The sequence below is a fragment of the Neofelis nebulosa genome, chromosome 4 (assembly GCF_028018385.1).
Source record: "Neofelis nebulosa isolate mNeoNeb1 chromosome 4, mNeoNeb1.pri, whole genome shotgun sequence".
Lineage (NCBI taxonomy): Eukaryota > Metazoa > Chordata > Mammalia > Carnivora > Felidae > Neofelis > Neofelis nebulosa.
Genome location: NC_080785.1, coordinates 15,969,683 through 15,996,881, shown reverse-complemented (window position 1 = coordinate 15,996,881; position 27,199 = coordinate 15,969,683). Strand labels below are relative to the sequence as shown.

The 27,199-nt window shown below is 40.8% G+C and overlaps 1 protein-coding gene across 2 annotated transcripts in view; it reads right to left on the bottom strand.

Annotated features, from left to right (window-relative positions):
• SVOPL (SVOP like) overlaps window positions 1–27,199 on the bottom strand; it is a 65,846-nt gene that overhangs the window by 19,933 nt on the left and 18,714 nt on the right. For both annotated transcript variants that reach the window (XM_058724144.1, XM_058724145.1), the window contains exons 7-12: window positions 25,733–25,858; window positions 23,144–23,272; window positions 12,567–12,640; window positions 4,905–5,110; window positions 4,166–4,277; window positions 3,355–3,436 (exon numbers count right to left, since the gene is read on the bottom strand). In XM_058724144.1, the coding sequence (XP_058580127.1) occupies window positions 3,355–3,436; window positions 4,166–4,277; window positions 4,905–5,110; window positions 12,567–12,640; window positions 23,144–23,272; window positions 25,733–25,858 (729 nt within the window). The remainder of the gene's footprint in view (window positions 1–3,354; window positions 3,437–4,165; window positions 4,278–4,904; window positions 5,111–12,566; window positions 12,641–23,143; window positions 23,273–25,732; window positions 25,859–27,199) is intronic.

Sequence of the window (27,199 nt, the reverse complement as noted above, 5' to 3'; positions counted from 1 at the left end):
CACTGCTGTATCCCCAACATATGGGGAGAAGGTATCAATAAATGAATGAATCTAATCAAACATCTATCTAAGGTGATTCAGTAAACATTTCTTAGGTGCATTAGTAAGTAAAGGGATAACTAAGGCTAAAAAGAAAGAAAGAGGCACATTAATTTACCACCTATAATAGGACTTTAATAAATGTTAGCCAACAATATCATCATTTTTATTATTACATGTCCATGATTTTAGATGACATACGACCTTGGAGACAATATCTTGGAGCTTCCTCTTGGCCATGGGACAAAATCCTGACTTTGACTCTCTCCCATCAAGACTATATACACATTCATTCTTTGTTTAGACAGGAAAGGAAAAAACCTGATGAAAAGGAACATGAAGGCAGTCATAAGAAGATAGAAGCTTTATTAACAGCAGGATTCCTGATCATGAAGAAGCAAAAATGTGGGGACTGATTAACCAATTTGTTTCAGAGAACATTTTGAGGTTTTAGTTTCTTTCAATAAAACACACTATGTATCTGTCAGATGTGAAAAAAAATCAACAAAAGCAGGCCAATACCAAGACATATTGCAGTTAAATTTGCAAAATAGAGTGTTAAAGAAAAAATCCTAAAAAGCAGCAAGACAAAAGAAGTTCCTAACTTACAATGAAAGACCCATAAAGCTAGCTGCAGATCTCTCCATAGAAATCTGGCAAGCCAGAAGGGAGTAGCATGATATATTCAAAGTGCTGAATGGAAAAATTTGCTGCCAAGAATACATTATCCAGCAAGGCTATCATTCAGAATAGAAAGAGAGATAAAGAGTTTCCCAGACAAACAAAAACTAAAGGACTTTGTGTCCACTAAACCAGCCCTGAAAGAAATATTAAAGGGGACTATTTGAGTGAAAAGGAGAGACCAAAAGTGACAAAGGCAAGACAGGAACAGAGAAAACTCCAGAAACAACCATAATACAAGTAATAAAATGGCACTAAATGCATATCAACAATTCCGCTGAATGTAAATGGACTAAAGACTCTAATCAAAAGACACAGGGTGTCAGTGGTGCCTAGGTGGCTCAGTTGGTTAAGCTTCTGACTCTTGGTTTTGGATCAGGTCATGATCTCATGGTTTCTTGAGTTCTGTGCTGGCAGCACACAGCCTGCCTGGGATTCTCTGTCTCCTCTCTCTCTGACCCTTCCCTACTCATACTGTTTTGGTCTGCCTCAAAAACAAATAAACTTTAAAAAAAATACATATGGTGTCAGAATGGATAAAAAAAAAAAAAACTAGACCCATCTATAAACCTCCTATAAGAGACCCATTTTAGACCTCAAGATACCTGTGGATTCAAAGTGAGGGGTAAACATTTATCATACAAATGGATATCAAAAGAAAGATGGAGTAGCAATATTTATTTCACACTAACTAGATTTTAAACCAAAGACTATAACAAGAGATGAAGGGCACTATATCATAAAAAAGGGGACAATCCAACAAGAAGATCTAACAGTTGTAAATATTTATGCCCACAAAAGTGGAAGCACCCAAATATATAAAACAATAACAAATATCAAGGAGCACGTTGATAATAACCCAATAATAGTAGCAGACTTCAGTACCACACTTACATGAATGGACAGATCACCTAAGCAGAAAATCAACAAGGAAACAATGGCTTTGAATGACACACTAGACCAGATTCAAAATATTTCATCCTAGAGCAGCACAATACACATTCTTTTCAAGTGCACATGGATCATTCTCCAGAAGAGATCACATACTGGTCACAAATCAGGCCTCAACAATACAAAAAGACTGAGATCCTAACATGCAAATTTTATGATCACAACACCATGAAACTGGAAGAAGAAATTTGGAAACACCATAAATACACAGAAATTAAACAACATGCTACTAAAGAATGAATGGGTCCACAAGGAAATCAAAGAAAAAACAAAAATACATGACACCAAATGAATATAAAAACACAATGGTCCAAAGTCTTTGGGATGCAGTAAAGTGGTCGTTGGAGAGAAGTATATAGCAATACAGGGCTACATCAAAAAGCAAGAAAAATCTCAAACAACCTAAACTTACACCTAAAGGAACTAGAAAAAGAACAAGAAATGAAGCCAAAACCCAGAAAACTGATGTAGCCACTGTAGAAAACAATATGGAAGTTCCTCAAAAAGTTAAAAATAGAACTTCCCTATGATCCAGCAATTGCACTACTAGGTACTTATTCAGAGAATACAAAAATATTGATTTAAAGGGGCACATGCACCCCAATGTTTATAGCAGTGCTATCAACAGTAGCCAAGTTATGGAAAAAACCCAAATGTCCACTGACTGAAGGAGATAAAGAAGATATGGTGTGTATACACACACACACACACACACACACACACACACAATGGGATATTACTCAGCCATAGAAAAGACTGAAATCTTGTCATTTGCAATGACATGGATGGAGCTACAGAGTATTATGCTTAAGTGAAATAAGTCCATCAGAAAAACAAATACTGTATGATTTCACTCTTACATAGAATTTAACAGAGCAAACGAGCAAAGAGAGAGAGGCAAACCAAAAAATAGACTCTTAACTATAGAGAACAAATTGATGGTTACAGATGGGAGGTGGAGGGGGCGATGGGTGAAATAGATGATAGGGATTAAGGAGTGCACTTGTTGGGATGAACAATAGGTGATGTATGGAGGTGTTGAATCACTATATTATACACCTGAAACTATTTTTACACTGTATGTTAACTAACTGGAATTTAAATAAAAACTTGGAAAGACAGAAAAGAAAATGAGCACAGCTTTACCAGTTCCTATAGTGCAATTTTCTCTAGCTTAATGAAGGACAACACCAGTTAAAATACGGTTGAATTTCCTGTTCAGATATTGTTTATTTCTAGGAATACTAGCTCTTCAGTATGGGTGTTTATGAGGAAATTCTCAAGCTTCTTTAGGTAGTACCTTGCATAAAATAGATGTATCAATTTAATAAATTCATAAAGAATATCATATTCAAGTTTAAGCTATTTCTATTTTATTCAAACTTAAGCTACATGTTGCAAGTAACAGATGGATGAAAAATAGCATAGTGCTAGGACAATAAGTTGTTTTTTACATGTGTCACAAGAAAGGCAGGTCTTAAATTTCTTCTTAGAGACTGGCTTGCACTAGACTTTATGGATCAGAGGAAGCTATCAAATAAACCTCCTGCTATCATTTTTAGGAGGTATTTTTAGAAAATCATTCAAAGTCAAAAGAAGCTAGGATGCATTGTCTGTGGACAGAGACCCTGAGTAGCTCACCTTGCATGCCTTGGTGTACCCAAGCCCCTCCCAACAACTGACCTCAGCAGTGTAAATATAGATGGTGTTGAAGTTGGCTGCCACCAAAGCCCTCAGCATGAACAGGAAGCCAATCAGGCCAGCACTAGGAAACAAGATGCCAGAGAAGTTAGGAAAGGCAGTATGGAGGGCCTTCCATGGCCCTGACAAGTGCTCACATTACATAACTGAGCATTACAGGTGTTAACACACGCCTACAGATAACCAAGTCCCAGGAGGTGCTGCTTCTCAACTGGCCTGATTGTGGGGTCCTCAAGTAAATGCCTGACTCCAACCTTTAACCCAACTTCCTGTCCCCCCTCCCCAAAGTGGGCAATTCCAGCTTGCCCCCCAAACCCAGATTAGCACATCTTCTGCCACCACCCTCCAAAACCAATGCAGTTCACAGAACGATACATACTATAATTGAGGACATTTAAGGATTGCAAATTAATAGTGAAATAAATTTTTATGCCACAGGTATATTACCTGTTTCCCTGAACTATCTTAATAATGGTCCAGGAAATTTGGTAAACAATTACAGTCCTGAGATTCCAGGAAGCTTTGCATAAAGATCCTAAGTATCCTGGTGGGTGCAATGATTGCACCAGCACTAGCACCTATACCCTGGAATAGCTGATAGAGGGCTGGGTCTATGGAAGAGGGAAGTGGGGGTGGCATGGAACAGAAAGGCCATTCCAGTAAGACCAGCAGCCTATTCACTACTCTGCTCATGAAAGGTTCTTTCCCCCAATGAACACTATGGGTCAAGAAACTCCAACTTAAAACCACGGCACAAAACTAGATTGTTCTGAAGCAACCAGAGAGAAAATACCTTGATGTGCAAATGTTGAGAAGAAGGAAGAATAAGGCTGTACATCCCATGGTGATAGAAAGACTCAGCCGTCTTCCCAGGAAATTAATGCCCAGGATATTGAAAGGATTCACTAGAAAGCAAATGACAATAACAACTTCTGAAATCTTGAAAGCAAGATGCATTTACCAACATTGGCAAGGATTCCTCACTGTCATTTAAGAAAAAGGCAACTTCATCCAAACCTCATGTGTGTTCCAGCCAAAACCCAGTAACATGATCATCAAACTCAGGATTCCCCTTCAATATGTTTTTTCCTCATAGGTCCAAGAATGAAAAGCAATGGCATATATATAAAGGATATTTTATGCCCAAGATTCTTATTATAACATGTAGGTCAATCACTAATTGAAACCCTGCTAGATCTATATTTTAAATGGTTTATACTGTTTTTCATCAAATTCAAGGTTCTGTTGGTTTTTAAGTACCATTATTTTATGTCTACTGAAACAAAACCAGTGCTGCAAATTGAAATCTAACATGCCACTGTAAGACACATCTCACTTTCAGAGATGTCAAAACATGGAGGAAAACACGCATCCTAGAATTGATATAATACAGTAATTCAAAGCTCTACTCCTCCAGACTTCTCCCTATACCAATCTGCACTGGAGACATGTCAGCAAGATGTGGGGGCTTGTTCAGCTCTACCAGGCAGGAGCCACAGAGAGGGACCCAATACACAGAGGTAGACACTTACGAGCAATTTCCCCAATGGTGCTGATAATCATGGTCTGGTAGTCAGAGGGGGCAAACATGTGGCAGTGGCAGGGACTCTGGCTCCCTTCTGTGTCCCCCACAGTCACCACCACCTCAGACTCAGACCGCGAGCCACAGACCAAGTCCCGCTCCAGCAGCTCAGCACTGGCCAGAATGACTCCATAGTAGGCGAAAGAAATTCCCAGCCTGGAAGTGAGAGAAGCCAGTCATTAGAATGGCTGCCACCAGCCTGAAGGAGGGGCAGTGCCACCAGAAGTAGAGAGAAGGGGATAGAAGCCCCCCACCCCTGCCCTCTTCTAGCAGTCAGGACAGGAGGCACTGGGTGGGAAGGGCATGGAAGGCAAGTCTCACCTATCTCATGGAGCCTGGGGGAAGTGTGCAGGGGAACTGGAGTGGGAAATGGATTTGCAAACACAGCCTAGAACCAGATCCCGGAGGACCCCACAGTCAGTGAGGGAGTTTGAAGCACAAAACTGCTTGTTTAAAACAACACACATTTATTCCATCAGTCCTGTAAGCCAGAAGTTGTATGGGTCTGACTGATTTCTCTGCTCAGAGCCTCAGGAGACAGAAATCAAAGTGTAGGCAGGGCTGCATTCCTTTCTAGGTGTGGGGGGAAGAATCTTTCCAGATTCTAGGCAGAATTTTCTCCATGGGGCTGGAAAACTCCTCTCCACTTGCTTGCTGCTATTTGTTTTTATTCTTTTTAAATGTTTATTTATTTTTGAGACAGACAGAGAGAGAGAGAGAGAGAGAGAGAGAGCATGAACGGGGAAGGGGTAGAGAGAGAGAGGGAGACACAGAATCCAAAGCAGGCTCCATGCTCTGAGCTGTCAGCACAGAAACCCATGTGGGGCTCAAATTGATGAACTGTGAGATCATGACCTGAGCTGAAGTTGGACACTTAACTGACTGAGCCACCCAGGTGCCCCTCCTTTGCTGCTATTGACCAGTTGCTCTCAGCTTCTGCAGGCTTCCTTCATTGCTTGTCTTCAGTCAGTGAGTGTGGACCCATTCCTTCTCAGGCCCTGGAATCACCCACCTCACCTCTTGCTTTCTTCTCTGCTCCATCTTTGATTCCAACTGGAAAAATCACTCTATTCTTAAAAACCCAAGTGACTGGAGTCTTCCATTTTGATGTCATACTCTACGTACTTTGTTTCATTTTGTTTTTGTTTCATTCTCCTTAAGAATACGTAGGGTTTTCCAGAAAATTTCAAAACAATTCCTTTTCTTAGAATTACAAAGCAGGCATTTGTGATTTTTAAAGCATCTAATTGGGGGAGGGGGCAGGGCCAAGATGGCAGAGCAGCATGGAAGTTCTCTGCTTCTCTTGTCCCTGAAATGCAACTAGATCAGCAACAAACCATTTTGCACACCTAGAAAATTGATCTGGGGATTAACACAACAATCTGCATAACTTGGGCCACAGAATTTGGCAGATACACAGTGCAGAGAGGTGAACTGGGGGAAGAAAGAAGCCATGGAGGGTTGGGAGCTGATTTAGTTTGTGGAGAGAGTACAGAGATGCGGGGAGGTATAGGAAAAGCACTCCCCCCAAAAAGCAGATGGAGAGAAAAAGAAAGAGTGGAAACACCCAGAAGGGTCTGAACAAGAAAGGGATAAAGGAGAAAGGAGAGGGTTTCAATACCATTAGGACTCTATAAATAGGGCAGAGCAGCACTGGAAAGTCCTCAGCCCAATACGTGGCGGTGCTCTGATGGGAAGGGCAAATCCCCAGGAACTGGTAGCAAGGTCCAAAGGGTCCTTGGGCCACACAGGGAGAGGCAGTTCCCCTGCTGAGAGGACATTTGGTAGAGGATGTGCAGCCTCCCCACAGGAAAAGATCCTAGTGGACCCTGGAGAACAGCCACTTTTGCTGGTGTTGGAACAAGGACAACAGAATGTGGTGAAACCTGGTGCCAGTTGTGTGCTGTGATTTGCCATAGTCCCTGAACCACTGATGCTACACAGTCATGCAAATTTTTTCGGGTGCAGAAAAGTCTCTGGGTCTCTGGGTCTCTGCAGTGTTGCAGTTGCACTGCAGTTATTTATCCAGCAAGGCTGTCATTCAAAATAGAGGCATAATTTCCCACATAAATAAAAACTAAAGGAGTCCATGACCACTACACCAGCACTCCAAGAAATTTTAAGGAGAACTCTTTGAGAGGAGAAAAGATGAAGTGAAACAAAAAAGACCAAAAGCAACAAAGACTAGAAAGGACCAGAGAACATGACCAGAAACTCCAACTCTACAGTCAACACAATGGCAATAAATTCATATCTTTCAGTACTCATTCTAAATGTCAATGGACTAAATGCTCCAATCAAAAGACATAAGGTAACAGAATCAATAAGAAAACAAGATCCATCTATATCTTGTTTACAAGAGACCCATTTTAGACCTAAAGATGCCTTCATACCGAAAGTAAGGGTATGGAGAAATAGCTATTATGCTAATGGTCACCAAAAGAAAGCCAGAGTAGCCACACTTATATCAGACAATTTATATTTTAAAATAAAGACTGTAACAAGAGACGAAGGACATTATTTCATAATTAAGGGGTCTATCCACCAAGAAGATCTAAAAATTGTAAATATTTATGCCCCCAATGTAAAACACCCAAAAACAGAAATCAATTATTTACAAATATAAAGAATTGGCAACAATACCATAATAGTAGGGGACTTCAACTCGCCACTTACAGCAATGGACAGATCATCTAAGCAGAAAATCAACAAGAAACAATGGCTTTGAATGACACACTGGACCAGGTGGTCTTAACAGATATATTCAGAACATTTCATCCTAAAGCAGCTGAATATACATTCTTCTCAAGTGCACATGGAACATTCTCCAGAATAGATCACATACTGGAACACAAATCAGCCCTCAATAAGTACAAAAAGATTGAGATCACACTGTACATATTTTCAGACCACAATGCTATGAAACTCAAAATCAACCACAAGAAAAAATTTGGAAAGACAACAAATACTTGGAGATTAGAGAACATCCTACTAAAGAATGAATGGTCTAACCAAGAAGTTAAATAGGAAATTAAAAAGCACATGGAAGCCAATGAAAATGATACTACTACAGTCAAAAACCTCTGGAACACAGCAAAGGCGGTCATAAGAGGGAAGTATATAGCAATCCTGGCCTTCCGAAGGAAGGAAGAAAGGTCTCGGATGCCCAACCTAATCTTATACCTTAAAAACTGGCAAAAGAACAGCAAATAAAACCCAAAACCAGAGGAGACAGGGAATAATAAAGAATAGCAAGGAAATCAATGCTATGGAAACCAAAAAACAAGTAGAACAGATCAATGAAACTAGGAGCTGGTTCTTTGAAAGAATTAACAAAATTGATAAACCCCTAGCCAGTGTGATCAAAAAGAAAAAGGAAAGGACCCAAATAAATAAAATCAAGAATGAAAGAGGAAAGCTCACAATCAACACTACAGAAATACAAACAATAATAAGAGAATATCATGAGCAACTATATGCCAATAAACTAGGCAACCATGGAAAAAATGCATAAATATCTAGAAACATATAAACTACCAAAACTGAAATAGGAAGAAATAGAAAATTTGAACAGACCCATAACCACTAAAGAAACTGAATTAGTAATTCAAAATCTCCCCAAAAAACAAGAGTCTGGGGCTGGATGGCCTTCCAGGGGAATTCTATCAAATATTTAAAGAAGAGTTAACACCTATTCTTTTCAAGTTGTTCCCAAAAATAGAAATGGAAGGAAAACTTCCAAACTCATTCTATGAGGCCAGCATTACCTTGATTCCAAAACCAGACAAAGACCCCACTATAAAGAACTACAGACCAATTTCTCTGATGAACATGGATGCAAAAATCCTCAACAAGATACCAGCCAACCTGATCCAACAATACATTAAAAGCATTATTCACTATTCTAAGTGGGATTTATACCTGGGAGGCAGAGCTGGTTCACTATCCACAAATCAATCAACGTGATACATCACATTAATAAAAGAAAGGGCCAGAACCACATGATCCTCTCAATAGATGCAGAGAAAGCATTTGACAAAATACAGCATCCTTTCTTGATTAAAAACCCTCAAGAAAGTAGGGATATAAGGAACATTCCTCAAGATCATAAAAGTCATATACGAAAGATCCACTGCTAATATCATCCTCAATGGGGAAAAACTGAGAGCTTTTCCACTATGGTCAGGATCACGACAGGGATGTCTACTCTCACCACTGTTATTCAACATAGTATTGGAAGTCTTAGCCTCAGCAATCAGACAACACAAAGGAATAAAAGGCATCCAAATCAGCCAAGGAGGATGTCAAACTTTTAGTCTTTGCAGACAACATGATGCTCTATATGGAAAACAAAAGATTCCACAATAAAACTGCTAGAACTGATCTATGAATTCAGCAAAGTTGAAGGATATAAAAATCAATGCACAGAAATCAGTTGCATTTCTATGCACCCATAATGTAGAAGAAAGGGAAATCAAGGAATCGATCCCATTTACAATTGCACCAAAACCAATAAAATACCTAGGAACAAACCTAACCAAAGAGGTGAAAAATCTATACACTGAAAACTATAGAAAGCTTATGAAAGAAATTGAAGAAGACACACAAAAAAATGGAAAACATTCCGTGCTCATGGATTAGAAGAACAAATGTTGTTAAAATGTTGATACCACCCAAAGCAATCTACATATTCAATGCAATCCTATCAAAATAACACCATCATCTTTCACAGTACTAGAACAAACAAGTCCAAAATTTGCATGGAACCAGAAAAGATCCCAAATAGCCAAAGCAATCCAGAAAAAGAAAACTGAAACTGGAGGCATCACAATTCCAGACTTTAAGATGTATTAGAAAGCTGTAATCATCGGGGCGCCTGGGTGTCTCAGTCGGTTAAGCGGCCGACTTCGGCTCAGGTCATGATCTCGCGGTCTGTGGGTTCAAGCCCCGCGTCGGGCTCTGTGCTGACGGCTCAGAGCCTGGAGCCTGCTTCCGATTCTGTGTCTCCCTCTCTCTGACCCTCCCCCGTTCATACTCTGTCCTCTCTCTGTCTCAAAAATAAATAAACGTTAAAAAAAAAAAAGAAAGAAAGAAAGCTGTAATCATCAAGGCAGTATGGTACTGGAACAAAAACAGACACTCAGACCAATGGAACAGAATAGAGAACCCAGAAATGGACCCACAAACATATGGCCAACTAATCTTTGACAAAGCAGGAAAGAATATCCAACGGAATAAAGACAGTCTCTTCAGCAAATGAGGCTGGGAAAATTGGACAGTGACATGCAGAAGATTGAACATGGACCACTTTCTTACACCACACACAAAAATAAACTCAAAACAGATGAAAGACCTAACTGTAAGATGGGAAGCCATCAATATCCTAGAGGAGAAAGCAGGCTTCAGCCACAGCAATTTTGACCTCAGCCGCAGCAACTTCTTACTCAACATGTCTTCAGAGGCAAGGGAAACAAAAGCAAAAATAAGCTATAGAGACTTCATCAAGATAAAAAGCTCTGTACAGTGAAGGAAACAATCAGTAAAACTAAAAGGCAACCAACAGACTAGGAGAAGATATTTGCAAATGGTATATTAGATAAAGGGTTAGTATCCAAAATCTATAAAGAGCTTATCAAACTCAACACCCAAAACACAAACAATCCAGTGAAGAAATAGGCAAAAGACATCAATAGACATTTTCCAAAGAAGACATCCAGATGGCAAATAGACACATGAAAAAATGCTCAACATCACTCATTATCAGGGAAATAAAATAAAAACCACAATGCAATACCACCTCACACCAGTCAGAATGGCTAAAATTAACAACTCAGGCAGCAAGAGATATTGGCGAAGATGCAGAAAAATAGGAACCCTTTTACACTGCTGGTGGGAATGCAAACTGGTACAGCCACTCTGGAAAACAGTATGGAGGTTCCTCAAAAAATTAAAAATAGAACTACCCTGTGACCCAGGAATTGCACTACTGGGTATTTATCCAAATGATACAGGTGTGCTGTTTCAAAGGGGCACACACACTCTAATGTTTATAGCAGTGCTATCAACAATAGCTAAAGTATGGAAAGAGCCCAAATGTTCATCAACGGATGAATAAAGATGTCATACACACACACACACACACACACACACACACACACACACACACACACACTGGAATATTACTCAACAATCGAAAAGAATGAAATCTTGCCATTTGCCATTTGCAACAACATGGATTGAACTAGAGGGTATTGTGCTAAGCGAAATTAGTCAGAGAAAAGACACGTAAGTTCAATTTCCAAATATTAAGAATATTTTAAAACTTAACATCTTAGGAGGTGACATACGAACCTATTAATAATTATTACATCCAGGAAAAGCAGATAGACAGACAACCACTTTTCTGGATTGAAACACTATAGATTAGTTTTGTCTGCTTTCTCTATTTATATAAATGGAATTGCATAATACGTACCTGTGTGTCTGGCTTCTTTTGCTCGTTATGACATTTGTAAGATTCAGCGATGTTGAATGGAGATAACTAGTTATCTCCTTTCCATTACTGCATAGTTTTCCAGTTTATGAATGTAACACTATTTATCCATTATATTGTTAATGGGATTGTGGGCTGTTTAGAGTTTGGGGCTGTGACAAATAAAATAATGCTATGGACATTCATGTAAAAATATATTGTGGTAAACATATGTATGCATTTCCGCTAGGTGGAAACATATGCGTGGACTTACCGAGCTGTAGGCTGTGCATATTTTCAACTGTGATAAATACCTCTAGATGGTTGCCCAAAGTGGTTTTAACTTGAACTTCAGTCAACAGCGTGTGACTCCACTTTATATTCTTCCTAACACTTGGTGTAGTCAATCTGTTCAATTTTAGCCATTCCAGTGGATATGTAACAGTGTCATTGGTTTTAATTTGCATTTCCCTGGTGACTTTCAGGTTGAGCATATTTTCATATGTTTATTTAATACAATTTTGGTCAAATGCCTATTCAAGTCTCTTGTTGAGATAGAGGGTAACATTTCTCTACTGGGTTGTATATCTTTTTCTTGTCCAGTCTTGTAATTTTTGAGATATTTATAATATGTATATGGATTTATTTGGTACATATTTTAGAAATTTTTTCACCCAGTTGGTGACCTACTTTTCAGATTGTTCATATCTCATGGCACAGAGCTTCTAAGTTAATGTAGTAGCACTTTTTGTATCTTGTTTAGAAAATCTTTCTGGACCCAAGGTTATGGCTACAGAGATGTGAAGTACAAAGAAAACTGCCATAGCCTATTCCATTGAATTTGATTATTGGTGACTCCAAAGGATCCCTTTCCATCACGTGGTGAGGAAAAAACCCAGACTACAAAAGTTTAGAACGTGAGCTCATATGAAAAATAAAACACTGGTCATGGACAATTTCTTTCTCCTTTAAAAAAAAATTGGTTCATTTACTTATTGGTTTGTTGGTGGTGGTGGTGGTGGAAAGATAAGACATTGCTGGAGTCAGCCTGTGGTTTTTCTGTCCAGTGGCACAGAGTGGATTTACTTAAGTCAGCTTTGTGTTTATTGAGAAGTCATTTTGAAATAATTACACTCTTACCATATGACCCAGATCTGTAATGTAGTCCGTAAATATTTAGCATCCAATAGGTCTGCAAATCTTCCTCTTTTTTCCTGGGGTAGTGAAAAGGGATAGGGAGATTAGATTTAGTGGCTTAAGGACTGGCAAAGCTTTCTCTAGCATTTTGGAGAACAGAAAATAAGAACAGCTTGGGAATGTGGTGGAGCGAGAGAACCACTCAACCCCCAGGAGTGCACTCACCAGGCCCACAGATCATTGCTTCTGCACGTTCATCTCAGCCAGTCTTTGCATGCTTTTTTTAAGTTCTTTTTGAACTTCTACAAATGTTTATTTATTTTTGAGAGAGAGAGAGAGCAACAGAGCACAGTGGGGAGGGGTAGAGAGAGAGGGAGACATAGAATCCAAAGCAGGCTCCACGCTCTGAGCTGTCAGCACAGAGCCTGCTGTGGGGCTCAAACTCATGAATGGTGAGATCGTGACCCAAGCTGAAGTCAGACACTTAGTGAACTGAGCCACCCAGGCACCTCTGCGTGCTTTTTATTGTCACTGGCAAGGACCAACCCATTGAATTGAAGACTCTAACCCTTTTTCTCTTCCTCTTCTCACCAGTGCCGGTGAATGGTGGAGCTGAGCATGGAAAATAGGATACATGAAAAGTATAATTGTAAAGCTGATTGGAGATTCTTTTTTTATATGTTTGTTTATTTTGAGAGAGTGGAGAGCGAGCAGGAGAGGGGCAGAGAGAGAGAGAGAGAAAGAGAGAATCCCAAGCAGGCTCCATGCTGTCAGTGCAGAGCCTTACATGGGTCTTGAACTCACGAAACTCTGAGATCATGACCTGAGCAGAAACCAAGAGTCAAACACTAAACCCGCAGAGCCACTCAGGTACCCCTGGTGGAAGATTCTTTTAAACTTCATAGTGAAATGAAAAATAGCATTATTTTTCATAGCAAGAGAATTGTGTAAGGAAAAACTGGCATACATGTCAAAAAAGGATAGAATGTCTGATTTCTTTTTGTGTCTTTAGGGTGATTCGCAGAAGTCTTATCCATAGTCAGTGCTAATTAAATATTTTGAATAAAAATAAACAAAGATGGGTTATATATAATTGGGCAGTGGTAGATTGTTATTTAAAGCTAGGAGAGTGTTATGCTAAGTGAAATAAGTCTTACAGAGAAAGATACCATATGTTTTCACTCCTATGTGGATCCTGAGAAACTTAACAGAAACCCATGGGGGAGGGGAAGGGAAAGAAAAGTTAGAGAGGGAGGGAGCCAAATCATAAGAGACTCTTAAAAACTGAGAACAAACTGAGGGTTGATGGAGGGTGGGAGGCAGGGGAGGGTGGGTGATGGGTATTGAGGAGGGTGACTGTTGGGATGAGCACTGGGTGTTGTATGGAAACCAATTTGACAATAAATTTCATATTTAAAAAAATAAATAAATAAAGCTAGGAATGCTTCAAAGCGTGCTCTGTTGAAAACCAACTATTCTTTTCTCACGAATAGACCTGAAATTACAGGTCCCCTCTGGCGAGACCAGCAGTAAACCAGGCATCCTGGATTCTGTCATCACAGAAAGTTCCAGTTTGAAGGAGCTTGCTCCAGGGACTTTTTAAAAAAGTAATCTCCATGCCCACCATGGGGTTCCAGCTTACAACCCCTAGATCAAGAGCCAGCCAGGGACACTGCTGTTCCAGTGACTTTTAGGCTCAGCTCCTAGAGGTCACTGTGGAAACAGGGGAGCGACTGACAGTCCTCTTTCATCTGCTTTACATGTTGGGGCTCCGGCTACTTATCATTGGAAAACCTCTGAACTAGTCCTAGCCTTCCATTTTTCCAATACAGAAAATGTGGCCCAGAAAGGGTAAGTGACTTGCCCCGGGTCACAGAGCTGGTGGGCAGCAGAGCCAGCCTGCTATCCAGGTCTTCTAAGTACTAGTCCTGACTCTTGCCCATCTACCTTTCTGACATGCCCCCTTGAGTTTATGTGTGACTATGGTCCCCTCAACTTCCCGAGTGTAACCAGAGATTCAGAATGCTGAGTCTGCAGTGAATCATAATGAATTACAAGTTGCATTCACATAAATTATTTGGCCATGAACCTTTGACTACAAGCCAAATTGGTGGACTCACTCATCTCATCTGTGGTGTGGCTCTTCCTTAGCCAGTGCCCGGAGCTTTTCATCTCTGTGTCTGTGCCGTGAAGCTGCACAGGCTGGTCTGCCCATACCATCTCGTCCAGCCTCCTCCACATGGCATTCTGACGACAGCTGGCGTGACCAAATCCACTGCACATTCCTGCCTCTGGTCTTGACTCACACCATTCCTCCTCTTTCGTCCCCTGAGGCTGCCTCTCCTTTCAGGGTTTGACTTTTGCCACAGCGATCCCCTCAAGGGGGCTCGACTGCCCTGGCTCCTGGTCACCTCTCTGCTCCAATCCTATACGATGTTGCCTATGCCACTCACCTGGTTCTAACATCTGACTGTTCTGTGGGTGATTCTTTGCTGTGTGAGCCTCATCTCACCAAGCAGAGTGTAAGAGACTTGAAGGCAGGGTCAATGACTTGTAGCTCTGTATCCAGGGGCCTCGCACAAGAGACAATGGCAGAGATGGACAAGAACCTCTGATGGGCATGTGGATGGAAGCTGCACGCTGAAGGCGAGAGAAGGAAAGCAGGAGGAAGAGGAAAAGGAAGAGGGAAAAAGGAGAAGGATGTAAGAGGCAGGGGTGGGGAGGATATGGAATGTGGAGAGAAGATGGAGACCAGAGAGGGGTGGAGGAGGGAGCGTAGTTGTTATGGGAATTGAGTCTCTCCAATTTAGTAATTTAGTACAGTAACAATACTGTGTAATATATTTGACACTTGTTAAGAGAGTAGCTCTTACATGCTCTTACCACAAAAAAACAAAGGGTAATTACGTGATATGACAGAAGTGTTCACTAACTCTATGGCAGCTAACATTTTGAGATATATAAGCATACCAAATCAATACACTGTGCACCTTAAGCTTATACAATTACATCTCAATAAAGCTGGGAGAGTAAAAAACAAAAGAATAGGCTCTCCAACCGCCATGCCAGCCCTGGTAAGAACCCACAACTTTTCTCCATATCACTGGTGTCCCTGCTTTGTGTCATTCCCCACCTCTCTGGTGATGCCTTTTGCTCTGTCATATGTCCAGCATCCTTGTATTCTGTCTTTCCTCCTCCTATTCAAGTCTGCGCTTAGCCATGGATCTAAGGATGCAAAGGCTGATTGATAAAGGTCACAGGAAGCCTTAAATGCTGGGATGAGGATTCTGGACTTCACTCATAGTCAGGGACTGTGAGGGGTGGAGGTGTGAGGCACTGAAGGCTCCTGAGCAGCAGGGGTGGTATTGACATTTAAAGACAATTTGTCTGACAGTGTTGTGCTAGATGAAATCACGGAGCATGGGGCAAGGAGGTAGCTGTGTGAAAGAAAGAGACTAGAGTAAAAGCCACCGTTTTAGAAGAACCAATGGGATTGGCAGCCGATCATTCTTGGTTGTGCAGAGGCTTACAATGAGTCAAAGGAAACCCCACAGCGAGATGAATATTAATGAACACCTGTTTCAGGCCGCAATGTGAAATATGCCAGACACAATATTGTATAATTCCCTTTATATGAAATAGAGAATAGGCAAATTCCTAGAATCAGAAAGCAGAAGTTACCAGAAGTTTGGGGTAGATAGGCGTGAGGAGTTATCACCTGATAGAGTATCTGTTCAGGATGACGACAAAATCCTGAATGTACTTAATGCCACTGAACTTTATGCTTCAAAATGATGACACACACAAATGGAAAAATATTCCATGCTCATGCATCGGGAGAAAAAATATTGTGAAAATGTCCATATTACCAAAAGCAATCTACAGATTTACTACAATCCCTACCAAAATATCGACAACGTTTTTCAAAGAACTAGAACAAATAATACTAAAATTTGTATGGGACCACAAGAAACTCCTGAACAGTCAAACCAATCTTGAAAAGGAGGAACAAAACCAGAGGCATCACAATCCCAGATTTCAAGATGTTCTACAAAGCTATAGTAATCAAAACAGTATGGTGCTAGCACAAAAACAGATACAAAGATCAATGAAACAGAATAGAGAGCCCAGAAATAAATTCACAATTGTATGTTCCAATTAATCTTCAACAAAGGAGGCAAGAGTATGCAATGGGAAAAAGGCAGTCTCTTCAACAAATGCTGCTGGGAAAAATGAACAGCTACATACAAAACAATGAAACTGGACTACTTTCTTACACCATATACAAAAATAAGCTCAAAATGGATTAAAGACCTAACTGTGAGACATGAAACCATAAAAGTCCTAGAAGAGAGCACAGGCAATAATTTCTCTGATGGTGACATAGCAGCATTTTTCAAGACATGTCTTCTGAGGCAAGGGAAACAAAAGCAAATACAAACTTTGGGACCTCATCAAAATACAAAACATCTGCACAGCGAAGGAAACAATCAACAAAACTAAAAGACAACCTACTGAATGGGAGAAGATATTCACAAATGACATATCCAATAAGGTGTTAGTATCCAAAATACATAAACCATTTATGCAACTCAATACCAAAAAAAAAAAAAAAAAACCTAAAAAATCCAATTTAAAAAACAACAGAATACATGAACAGACATTTCTTCAAAGAAGACATCCAGATGGCCAACAGACACAAGAAAAGATGCTCAACATCACTCACCATCAGGGAAATGCAAATCAAAACCACAATGAGATATATCCTCACTATAGTTAATTTTGAGTAACATCAAAAACACAAGAAACAGAGTGTTTCTTGTGAGCCTGGGTGGCTCAGTATGTTAAGTGTCCAACTCTTGGTTTCAGCTCAGGTCATGATCTCACAGTCTTTGGATCAAGCTCTGTATCTTGGGATTCTCTCTCTCTCTCTCTCTCTCTCTCTCTCTCTCTCTCTCTCCCTATCTCTCTGCCCCTTCCCCACTCACAAATGTGCAGGCACTCACTCTCTCTCTCAAAATAAACATTTTTTAAAAACTACAAGAAACAACAAGTGTTAGTGAGAATATGGAGAAAAGCCAACCCTCTTGCACTGTTAGTGGGAATGCAAACTGGTGCAGTCACTATAGAAAACAGTATTAAGATTCCTCAAAAAATTAAAAATAGAATTACCACATGATCCAGCAATCACATCACTAGGTCTTTACGCAAAGAATACCAAAACGCTAATTTGAAAAGATATGTGCACCCTTATGTTTACTGTTGCATTGTTTACAAAAGCCAAATTATAGAAGCAACCCAAGTGTCCATCCATAGATGAATGGATAAGGAAAAGGTGGTGTATAAGTACAGTGGAATAATACTCAGCCATCAAAAAGAGTGAATCTTCCCATTTGCAATGACATGGGTTCATCTAGAGGGTATAGAGGAACAAGTCAGAGAAAGACAGTATCACATGACTTCACTCATATGTGGCATTTAAGAAACAAAACAAATGAACAAAGAAAAAAAGAGACAAAATAATGGATTCTTAATTATTATAGAGAACTGATGGTTACCAGAGGGGAGGTTTGTGGGGAGATGGGTGAAATAGGTGAAGGAAATTAAGAGTGCACTTATCATGATGAGAAACGAGCAATGTATAAAATTGTTGAGTCACTATATTGTATATCTAAAAGTAACACAACACTGTACATTAATTATACTAGAATTAAAACTTTTAAAAAGCCTTGCCTGGAAAAAAAAAAAAGATTACAGTTGACGCTTGAACAATGTGGATCTGAACCACACAGACCCACTTAAATGTGGATTTGTTTTTAATAAATACAGCACAGTACTATAAATGTGTGTATAAATGTATGTATAAATGTTTCCTTATGACTTTTTTTTTTTTTTTAGAGAGACAGCAGGGGAGAGAGCAGAGGGAAAAAGAGAATTTCAAGCAGGTTCCATGCTCAGTGCAGAGACTGATGCGGGGCTCGATCCCACAACTCTGGGGATCATGACCTGAGGGGAATTCAGGAGTTGGACACTCAACTAACTGAGCCACCCAGGCACTCCATCTCTTCCTTATGATTTTCTTAATTACATTTTCTTTTCTCTAGCTTACTTTATTGAAAGAACACAGTATATAATACATATTACATACAAAATCTATGTTAATCAACTGGTTATGTTATCAATAAGGCGTCTGGTCAATAACAGGCTATTAGTAAAGTTTTTGAGGAGTCGAAAGTTACCCATAGTTTTTTAACTCCACAGTGCCCCTAACCCTTGTTTTGTTCAAGAGTCAACTATGCTCACCTTAGAATCTTGGATTCTTCACTTTTCTTTTCTGAGGTCAGTTTCTTTTTTTTTTTTAAGTTTATTTATTTTTGAAAGAGGGAGAGAGACAGAGTTTGAGCAGGGAGGGGCAGAGAGAGAGACACAGAATCTGAAGAAGGCTCCAGGCTCCAGGCTCCAAGCCATCAGCACAGAGCCTGACACAGGGCTGGAACTCACAAGCTGTGAAATCACTACCTGAGCCAAAGTCAGCCACCCAACCAACTGAGCCACTCAGGTCTCCCTTCTGAGGTCAGTTTCTTAATTTGACAAATAAAAGTAATAATATTTGCCTACCTCATAGGGATTTTCTCTAAGTATCAAATAAAAAATGTGTGTGTGTGTGTGTGTGTGTGTGTGTGTGTGTGTGTGTGTGTGTAAAGAGAAAAAAGGGTGCCTGGGTGGCTCAGTTGGTTAAGGGTCCAACTCTTGATTTCAGCTCAGGTCATGATCTCAGGGTTGTGAGATCCAGCCCTGCATCAGGCTCTGTGCCCAGCACGGAGCCTGCTTGGGATTCTCTCTCACACTTTCTCTGCCTTACCCTTGCTTGTGTGCATGTGCGCTCACTCTCTCTCTCTCTCTAAAAAAAAAATAAATAAATAATAAATAAAAATAAAAATAAAGAGAACAAAGAATAGAGATAAAAAACATATGAGAACTTTCCCCTCAGGAAATTCAGTCTTCTGGTAAGAGTCTTTTCTGTTTTGTTTTTTGTTTTTTAATGTTGCTGAGGAATATAAAAAGACTTGAATAGTGGGAACATATACTTTTATCAAAACAAGAATTTTTAATACTATAAAGGTATCAATTCTCTTTACGTATTAACTAATAATTTCAACACCATCCCAATTAAACTTTTAAAAAATGTTTATTTATTTTTGAGAGAACGAGGGACAGAGCAGGAAGAGGGGAGGGGCAAAGAGAGAGAGGGAGACACAGAATCCGAAGCAGGCTCCAGGCTCTGGGCTGTCAGCACAGAGTCTGACACAGGGCTTGAACTCACAAACTGCGGGATCATGACCTGAGCTGAAGTCAGACGTTTAACTGACTGAGCCACCCAGGTGCCCCAACACCATCCCAATTAAACTCTCCTAGATTTTGGAGGGAAATTAGGAGAAGATCTTAATAAAGTGACTTCAAAGCTGTTCTAGAAAAATAGTACTCAGAAAATAATTCGGAAAATTCTGAAGAAGAATTTTGAGAAGGGGGACTTACCCTAGTAATACAAAAAAATACTGTTATTAAAAGCATCACATTGGACCAACAATTAATCTCTATCCTCTTCCGAACAACATGAAATGCCCTCTTTATTACATAATAAGTCCCCATATATACTTGAAGCTACAAATCTATCATTAGAACACAATAGAGAATTTAAAAATAGATTCAAATATACAAAGGATGAATTATTTGATAAAAATATATGAGTGCAAATGGTTAGCCATTTGGATATGACAAAGCTAGACCTGTACCATGTTTCTCATATTCAGTTAAACCCAGATAGATCCAACATTTAAATAATAAGTATGAAACCAAATTAACCAAATAAGAAGAAGAAGGATACAAGAATGTAGGTGCAAAAATTAAGTCTGAAACCACTAAAAAAGAGAGTAGTAAAAACATTAATAAACCTAAATAGATACCTGCTTAGAAAGTAATGTCTAATTTAGGAAAACTTATAAACAACAGGAAACCAAAACATCAGACAAAAATAATTTGGAAGATGAGACTGGGGCAGATCAGAATTAATATTTTCAAGGTCCTTGTATTGTTCAGATGGCAAATAAAGATACTAAAAAACATAGGTATTGTGGGAGCACATTTTCAATATTTAAGGGCTACCTCTATAATAAAAGGAATAGAATGAATAAATTATAAGCCAGTAGAAGGAAGCACAGTGGGAGAAAATCAAACTGAATCACTCTAGTAAAAGGTAGGAAAGGAGAAAAGGAAATATATGGTCAAGAGGAAATATAAAATAAAATGACAGAAGTCCAAATATGTGAGTAATCACAATAGATGTAACTGAATCAAATTCACTGCTAAAAGACACAGAATACCAGATTGAGTGAAAAAAAAAAAAAAAAGATCAGCTATATAATTAGAAGAAACAATTTTAAAGCAAAGTAACACAGAAAAGTTAAAAATGAAGTCTGGAAAAAAGATCCATCAGCAAAAATGCTAACCTAAAGCTAGTTTCAATACACTAATATGAGCAAAAATAAAATGTAAGGCCCAAAGTGGTATAAAGAAGTGACATCATAATAAAATCTATCCATAAGATTAAGTCAATCATATGCTAGGAAGCACCAAGATATTCTCAAATTACATGAAGTAAACTGTCAGGCTTATAAGGAGAAATGAACAAAGCCATCACGTTATTGGCAAACTGTTAGCTCAGCTAAGCAAAATCTAGCACAAGTGTCAGATATTTATATGACACAATTAACAACGTATAACAAAATGCATACAATGAGAATACACACTCTTTTGAGGCACACATGGAACATCAATGAAAAGTCACTATGTAGAGAACAAAAGAAAAGTCTCCAAAATTCCAAACAATTGATAACATCTTCTGGCCAAAATGCAATTAAATTAGAAACAAAGAACACAAAAGAGTGTTAACAGATAACACACTGGTTAAAGAGAAGTTCATAGCAGTTACGAAATAGAAATAAAAATAAAATTACTCTCTAACAAAACTTGCCAAATGTAGCTAAATGCTTCATTAAAAATCAAAAAGACTGACAACAAATGAGCTAAGTACTGAACTCAAGAAGCTAGAAAAACATAAAAAGCTAAAGAAGAAAACAAAGAATAGAAATTAATGAGGCCGCCAAAAAAATCAATAAAGAGAATAACAACACCAAAAACAAAAAACCCTTGTTCTTTGAAGTTACTATACAAACCTCTAGTAAGAGGACCAAGAAAAAAGAGAGAAGCCACAAATAAACAGCATTAAAATGAAAGAAGGGACATACATAGATTTTTGAAACTCATCAGAGAACACTGGGAACAGTGGGATTTTACATCAATAAATTTGAAAACTTAGATGAGCTGGACAATTTTCTAAAATATATATGTTACCAAAATTGACTCAACCAAAAGTCTTAAACAAAAGTAGACTGTGACCTTTACATAAATTGAATCATACTTTTAAAAACTCCCCATAACACCCCATCATTATCCCCCACCCCTCACCTCAAAAAAAATATTAGGCATAAACTACTTTCGAGGCAAGTTTCACCAAGCACTCCAAGTTGGCTGGACAGTTGAGGGAGGTGCCATTGGTCAAACTTCCCAGAGCTTATGATTGGCCTGCCTATGGGTGGGTGGTCAGCACTGGTGTGAGAAATGATTTCAAATTAACCTTGAGAGTCCTGAAAACATTAGACTGTAAATGCCAAACTGTGTTTTAAAAAATCATTTAGGGGTGCCTGGGTGGCTCAGTCAGTTAAGCGTCCGACTTCAGCTCAGGTCATGATCTTGCGGTTCGTTGAGTTTGGGCCCTGCGTCAGGCTCTGTGCTGATGGCTCAGAGCCCGGAGCCTGTTTTGGATTCTGTGTCTCCCTCTCTCTCTGACCCTCTCCCGTTCATGCTCTGTCTCTCTCTGTCTCAAAAATAAATAAACGTTAAAAAAAATAATAAAAATAAAAAATCATTTTAAAAAGGGGTGCCTGGGTGGCTCAGTTGGTTAAGCATCTGACTCCTGGCAATGGCTCAGGTCACGATCTCACAGTTCATGAGTTCAAGCCCCGCGTCAAGCTCTGTGCTGGCAGTGTGGAGCCTGCTTGGGATTCTCTCTGCCCTCTCTCTCTGCCCCTCTCCTCCTTCTCTATCAAAAATAAATAAACATTTTAAAAAATAAAAAATAAATTAAAAAGCACTACAAATCATTTAATGAGGTTTATAAGTTTGAGACCACTTACTATTTATACCATTTTATATCATTTATAAGGCCAGCACAAGAAAACGAAATTATAAAACAATCTCTCACCGATATAAACAATGATGCCAAATCATGTGACTAGCTCCACAAGGTAGATGTTACTATTCCCATTTCATTGATGAGGAAAACGAAGGCAGGGAACTTTCCAGGGCCACTGGTCTCTGAGTGGAGCTGGATTTAGTCCCAGCCTACTCTGCTCTTTTCTCTTCCCTCCAGGGCAGGGCTCCAGAGTGAAGGTCCCCTCCCCTCCACCCTTCCCTGAGGAGGTGGCTGGTGGGGGAAAGAGACCTCCCGGCTGGGAACTTACCAGGATGGGCTCCACCAGCCTCCCCTCTGGCATGACAGAGCGGTTCATCTTGGCGATGTGCTCCAGTGTGGCCAAGGCAGCCTGAGTGTTCCCAGTGGAGACATTGAAGCGAGCAGACTCAGGAATAAACTGGGTGCAGAAGGAAAGAACATCAGAGTTGCAACTGCTGGGACCCCGGGGGTTCGGCTATTACTGCTGCATACGTCATGCCGCCCCAGTTTCCAGATGGAAGATTAGCAAGCACAAAGCCACACCAACAGCAGGCAGACATCCTGTGCATTCCAAGTGGTTCCAGAACAAATAAGGTCATCTTCTCCTTATTGGAGTTCCATCTTGATGACAGCGGGTCAGTACGGATTTGCAGCAATTCAGCTCAACCTACTTGTTAACACAAGTAAATTCTTACATCCGTTTGGGAAATAACTGCTGCCCCAGGGCCTCCACTTCTCTGTCACCCCAGCCTCTCCCCAGTAGCCCTGCGACCTCCCACATGCAACACCCCACAGCATGACTACAGCAGGGACCTCTAGCATCCATGAGGTGGAAGAATTGCTCCTGACTGGCCAGACCCTCAACCCCACTGATTGTTGAATGTCTTGAACATGACACCCAGAAAACGGTACAGGCCTCTATGGAAGGTGGGACCTTGAAAATCACCTTGCACCACTTCCTGCCCCTCATGCCTCACAACCAGTCAAGGCCAGCTGGTTCTTCCTGAGAAAAGCACCTACCCCAGCAGCACCCTGCTCCCCACCTGGTGGCCAGGGGCCAGTGGGCAGGGCAGCTCCTCCTCATTGTCCACCAGGATTATCCTGACTGCTTTCCTGGCCTTTTCTGTGTTCCCTCCCACCCAGGCTCCATGGAGCCATGAGCCAGCTTCCCAGCACCCCTCATCCCAGCCTGCCTGCTCTCCCCCAAACGTGTCCCACATTTCATGCCTTCATGACTGGGCTGACGCAGCAGTCCTGCCAAAATGCCCTTTCCCCACTGTCCGGGGATCCCAATGCAGGCCGTTCCATCCCACAAGGCCAAATTCAAGAGCACCACCCCACTGGAACAAACCACTCTCTCCCCTGCACACTCACAGAAGGAAAGCTGTTATGGCGCCTACCGAGTCTCACTGGTACTACCAGCTTTTACATTCATTCATATCTATGGAGCCTGCTTCAGATTCTGTGTCTCCCTCTCTCTCTCTGCTCCTCCCCTGCTCATGCTCTGTCTCTGTCTCTGTCTCTTTCAAGAGTAAATAAACATTAAAGAAAATTTTTTTAAAAAACCGTATCAATTGTCCAATTATAGTTTTCAGGTGTCTAGATTTGGAAACAACTCACATAGGACAGACCTTGGGTTGTAGTTGATCCTAAGCCCAGCAGCACCCAGCTGTGGGAGGCAGTTCGCTAAGAAGCAGCACAGTCAGCCTACACCAAGCAAGGCAGATGGGCTGCTCACGGGAAGCACCAAGCCCGCTAAACCCTTGGGCCCAGGCACCTGCAGGTCTTTGGGGGACATCAAGTCACAGTTCAGTGCAGAGAGCACCCTGACCACCCGGCTCATCCAGAAAAAAAAAAATGGACAGGGATCTGGGAGCAGGTGTCATGGGAAAGAGTTGAAGGTAATGGTACTGTTTAATTCAGAGAAGGAAAGCTTTGGTTAGGCTAGTTTTTAAGTATTTGGAAGAATACCATGTAGACGACACTCCTCTGGTTTTTCACAGAGAAGTGCTAAGACCGCAGGTAAATTCATAAGGGAGGAAGGGGTCCTCTCAACAGAACAAAGAACTTCCTAAGAACTGGGACTGACTGCAGTTGAAACATACTGAAGGAGTCTATAAAGTCTAAAGTCTAAAACTTCTCAGGGTGGCTCAGGTGATAAGTGTCCCACTTCAGTTCAGGTCATGATCTTACAGTTTGTGAGTTGAAGCCCAGCATCGGGCTCTGCGCTGACAGCTCAGAGCCTGGAGCCTGTCTCGGATTCTGTGTTTCCCTCTCTCTCTGCCCCCTACCCTTCTAGTGTTCTCTCTCTCTCTCTCAAAATAAATAAATAAATAAAAATTAAAATGCCCCAAACTTGAAGTATTCCAGCAAAGCTGCAAGTATTCTGGCAGAGACAGGATGTGTACTTTGGGCTGGGGTATGAAACAAATGCCCTTCGAGCACCTTCTGAAATCTGAAACTCTTTGATTCCACAGTGTTAGGTGACAAACACACAAAATACATCCCAGTTCCACTGAGTGGCCAACCCCGACTTTGAACAACGAACATAATTCAACGGAACCTAAGGAAGATGGTGATTCTGCACATTAGTGGGAGAGCAGAAGGACAAACCAGCTGGTCTGCAGTGGCCTGAGAATGCGTACAAGGCATCCAACTACCTGCTCTAAAGCTTAGAGAGGGGTCAGCCCAAATAGGGAGGAGTTGTCAGACGAAACGTTCAGTAATGAACAATCATAAGGCAGGATACAGGAGGGGAGGGATGAAGTGGACTGAGACAGTTTTGAGCAAAGGGAAGACGCAGGTATGAGGTAGGTACTTGTGGGGACACTGGCCCAGCTGGAGGGGAGGACCAGAGGGAGGCTGTGAGCATCCTCACCTTGAAGGCCAAGATGAGGATAATGCCAGGAATAGAGGCGATGCGGATGAGCCACCGCCACCCAATGGTGGGGATGACCACAGAGGCCAGGCCGATGATAAGCAGGGAGCCAGCCAGCCAGAAAACCTGGGGAGAGAAGGGGCACCTGAGTGGCTCAGTCGGTGAAGTGTCCGACTTCGGTTCAGGTCACGATTTTATGGGTCATGAGTTCGAGCCCCACATGGGGCTCTGTGCCGACAGCTCAGAGCCTGGAGCCTGCTTCGTATTCTGTGTCTCCCTCTCTCTCTGCCCCTCCCCAACTAGCAGTTTGTTTCTCTCTGTCTCTCAAAAATGAATAAGGGTAAGGAAAAGAAAAGGAAAGGAAAGGAAAGGAAAGGAAAGGAAAGGAAAGGAAAGGAAAGGAAAGGAAAGGAAAGGAAAGGAAAGAAAAAAGAAAAGAAAAGAAAAGAAAGCCTGGGGAGAGAATGGAAGATTAATAGTCTTCCCATCATGGTGCCTGGCTGGTTCAGTCAGTAAAGCATGCGACTCTTGATCTCAGGGTTGTAAGTTCAAGTCCCATGTTGGGTGTAGAGATTACTTGAAAATAAAATCTTTAAAATTCCTATCGAGTGTGCTCAACACCACCTCTCCCGGGAGCCTCTCTGTCAAGCATTTCAGTATGAGAGGAGAGAGGGGGAGAGGAGGAGAGGGGGGAAAGGGTCTTTGAGGAGCTGAGGCCCAGGTTCTAATCCCAGCACGACCTCTATGACCTGGATGAACTCGGAACATCGCTTCACTTCAACATGGCTCAGTTTGCTTGTCTATAAATAGAAGGCTCACTAGACAGGGGGTCAGCAATGTCGCCAAAGTTTTAAAAACCTGAGACAGTGATATTGCTTTCCCTGTTGAATAAATAATAGATTTACTGGTTCATAACTCAAAAGGCACAAAGGAAAATGCTGAAAATATTCTCTTCCTCTCTGAGTTCCCTGTTGTTCAGTTCTTTTCTCAGAAGGAATCAATATCACCAATTTCCTGTGTGTCCTTCCAAAGTTGTTCTAAGCATATACAAGCTAATAAGGATATATCTTGCTCTTCTCTTTTTCACAAATGGCATCAGAGTATAAATATTGCTTTTTGTACTGAAAAATGTATCTTGAAGATAATTTCACATCAGCAAATAACATGGCAGCCAATTATGGCCAGGCTCCATGGGTTTGGGAATTAGAACAATTCCAAGTATTAGCCCGAGCATTATCTCCCCGCTGGAAGACAGAGACTAAATGACAACCCAACTCCACCTCACAGAGGTGGAGAGAAGACGATATTAAAAAAAAAAAAAAAAGGCCCTTTGGGGGAGACTAATTAAGGGATGATTATTTTATCATGAAAGACTTCTATTATAAAACATGAACAAGAGTATTTCAGAAAGTGCTAAGGACTATGAAAAAAAAAAAAGAGAGAGAGAGAGAGAGAAATGTCCGGGAG